This window comes from Pieris brassicae, chromosome 2 (assembly GCF_905147105.1).
Source record: "Pieris brassicae chromosome 2, ilPieBrab1.1, whole genome shotgun sequence".
Taxonomy (NCBI): Eukaryota; Metazoa; Arthropoda; class Insecta; order Lepidoptera; family Pieridae; genus Pieris; species Pieris brassicae.
The window spans coordinates 15,870,203-15,873,039 of record NC_059666.1 but is presented as its reverse complement, the minus strand read 5'-3'; the positions used below and the strand labels follow the sequence as shown (position 1 = coordinate 15,873,039).

The following is a 2,837-nucleotide window of genomic DNA, read 5'->3' as shown; positions in this document are numbered from 1 at the left end:
AATTTATTTACTTATAAGCCTGAGTTTATATTATGTATAGCAAATATTTTAGGATTCAAACCCTGGCTCGGGCGTTACCTCATTGAGATTTTCTTATTTTTTTCTATATTTTTCAAACTTATTATTAGTATTCTAGAACGTCAATCCATCTTAAATCTAGTTTCAAAAGCAGTCGGACATATTTGACAGCGCTCCAGACAATTGTTACTTGAGATACGAATTAGAGCGAGCGCGCTATCTTTTGCGCTATCCATCGTGGCCGGACTGGCCTGGATTAATTATAAGTTTTATATTCGGAGAAGAAATCTTATAAGTAACAAATCTCTTATCATGTATATGTCATTCTAAGGAGAATGACTTTCTATATACAGATACTTTAGTTATTTATACGTACTGATATTACACCCGAACAAACTATATTTATCTAATTACTTAACCCTATCTCATTGTAGCAGCTGGAGGCACTTTCCTATTTATATTCACTCCACAAGCACACATCGGCTAATTGGTCCGAACTTCCAACATATTCGAAGGTCTCACTAACGACCTCTATTAACACATCTCACTAGTATAAGTTGATTAGATTTTCACGTTATTTAGCTTGTACAATTAACGTAGATTTACTGAAATGTTTACAAACTAATTTTTTAGATATATTTCTCTATACAAACATTGCTTGCTGATTAGGTGTTGATTAGATGGAAAATTATATGTAAGTATACAAGTAAAAATTATGTTTCTCTTTTATTGTGAATGGTTTTGACAAAGTTCTAAGTCTGATTCAAATATTTGTAAGAAAATCCTTGTTTTACGCGAAACCACTAGAGGCGCACTAAAATTAGTCATACCTACCTATACATGATTTTGTCGAAGACCCATTTTTTAACAGCGCTGAATACTATCAAATGTATAGTAAAGAGAAATAGCGATGGAATATAGTGTAAAAAGTAATATTTTAAATAGATAAAGCGTCATATCTCTTATAATACAATCTGAGCTTCCGTTATATAGTTTCAGACTTCAGTGGTTTATGAACTATGTGAAAGTGAAATATGAACACGAAGAGACGACTAAAAAAATCCATTTAAAGTTATGAATCGTTTACACTTAAAATAAAAGTAGGTTTACTTTATGCCCAATAAAGTTAACCGTCTCCAGGGAACGAGCGGCCGGCACATGTCGGAACGCTTATCTTACAAATAATGCCTTATAAGTTCCATGTTTGTGAATTATTGGATATTTGCAAGAGTTTGGGACGTTGTTTATTAACTTTTGACCGCAGAATGTTCGCTTTAATTTCGGAAATTGTTGTTCCTTTATTACAATTTTGGATTACGATTTTTTGCTGAAGCAATTCCTGTGATTTACAGTGAAAGAACTAAAAGAAAACGCTTATAACATTTCTTGAAATAGTTACTTGGCTTTCGCTCTACTGCACTATTTATAAACAGGAATGACCTGATATTTTGAAAGACTAGACCAGATATATATAAGACACTCAGACCGCTCTGAGGTGTCGAAACCTAAACTAATTCACTTAGAGAAATTTTAATAATAATATTCAAGCCATTGTTGACGCAACATTTGATTCGGAAGTCGAAATCATTTATCGTTCAATACGACCTTGACACTCGCTGATTTCTCAAATTGTCAACAGTATATAATATCTTCAGCACTGTAGTACGGCACAGTCAGAAAAGCTGCTTGGTACAATGAGGGCTTTGGTAGTTCTAGGGTTGGTAGCCCTCGTGGCTGTAGTCTCCGCTAGAGACATGAGGGAGAAGAGATCAACTGATCTTGAAGCAGCAGCGTCGGGTCACGGCTGGGACAAGGGTGGTGGTCATGAACATCACGAGCATCATCATCATGATCACGGCGAAAAAGGACATAAAGGACACAAGGGCCACCATGAAGATTTCCACGGCAAGAAAGGTCATCACCATCATGAAGGGCACAAAGGCCATCATGGTGAACACGGAGGTCACAAGAAACATCATCACCATGATGATGGGTACCATCATCACCATGAGCACGGTGAGAAGGGTGAACACGGTCACGGTCACGAGGAACATGGCCACTGGCACAAAGGACACGACACAAAGGGACATCATGGTGTCGAGAAACACGACGAATTCAAAAAGGACAAGCACTTCCATGATCATCACGGAGAGAAGGGGCATCACGAGCACCACGGAGGTCACCACGAAGAGGGTGGTTACAAGAAGGGGGGTGAGTTTCACAAGGGTCACAAGCACGGTGGACACCATGAGCACCATCATGGTAAGAAGGGTCACCATGAAAAGGGAGGACATCATCATGACCACAAGGGTCACCACGGTGAAGGTGGTCATCATGAGCATTGGCACCATCACCACGACCACGACAAAAAGGGTGGACACGAAGACCATAAGCACTGGGGACACAAATCTGGGCATTAAGGATATGGTACCATTGTTTTCTGTTTTGTTATGTTTTTACCACAAATAATAAAAATTGATTAACTTTTGTACACAGGCTTTTGTTTACCGTGATATAAATTTGCTTATCCCCTTTAATTCTAGATTATAACCGCAATATTAGGTATCTTAATAAATATTTTATTGTTGTATGTAATCCATCCCAAACAAACATAATAATATATTAACATGTTAGATAACTACACAATCCCTGTTGAGAGTAAACGGGAAATTATTAAATATGTGATAACAGACTTTAGCCAGAGTTACTGTTTCTTAATAATATTAATGTCATGTCGTCAGGTCTAAATTGTATCTTAGAATTGATAACAGCTAGGCCTGAATTTGTATGCGAGTTGTCGTCGCTCTTGATGGATACTG

The 2,837-nt window shown here is 37.4% G+C and overlaps 1 protein-coding gene across 1 annotated transcript; it reads left to right on the top strand.

The window, feature by feature from the left end:
• The first annotated feature begins 1,712 nt into the window (after positions 1 to 1,712).
• On the top strand, positions 1,713 to 2,438 carry LOC123720588 (histidine-rich glycoprotein-like). The gene has a single exon (XM_045677263.1). It carries the CDS (start codon positions 1,713 to 1,715, stop codon positions 2,436 to 2,438), a length of 726 nt encoding a protein of 241 aa, XP_045533219.1.
• Positions 2,439 to 2,837: the final 399 nt, after the last annotated feature.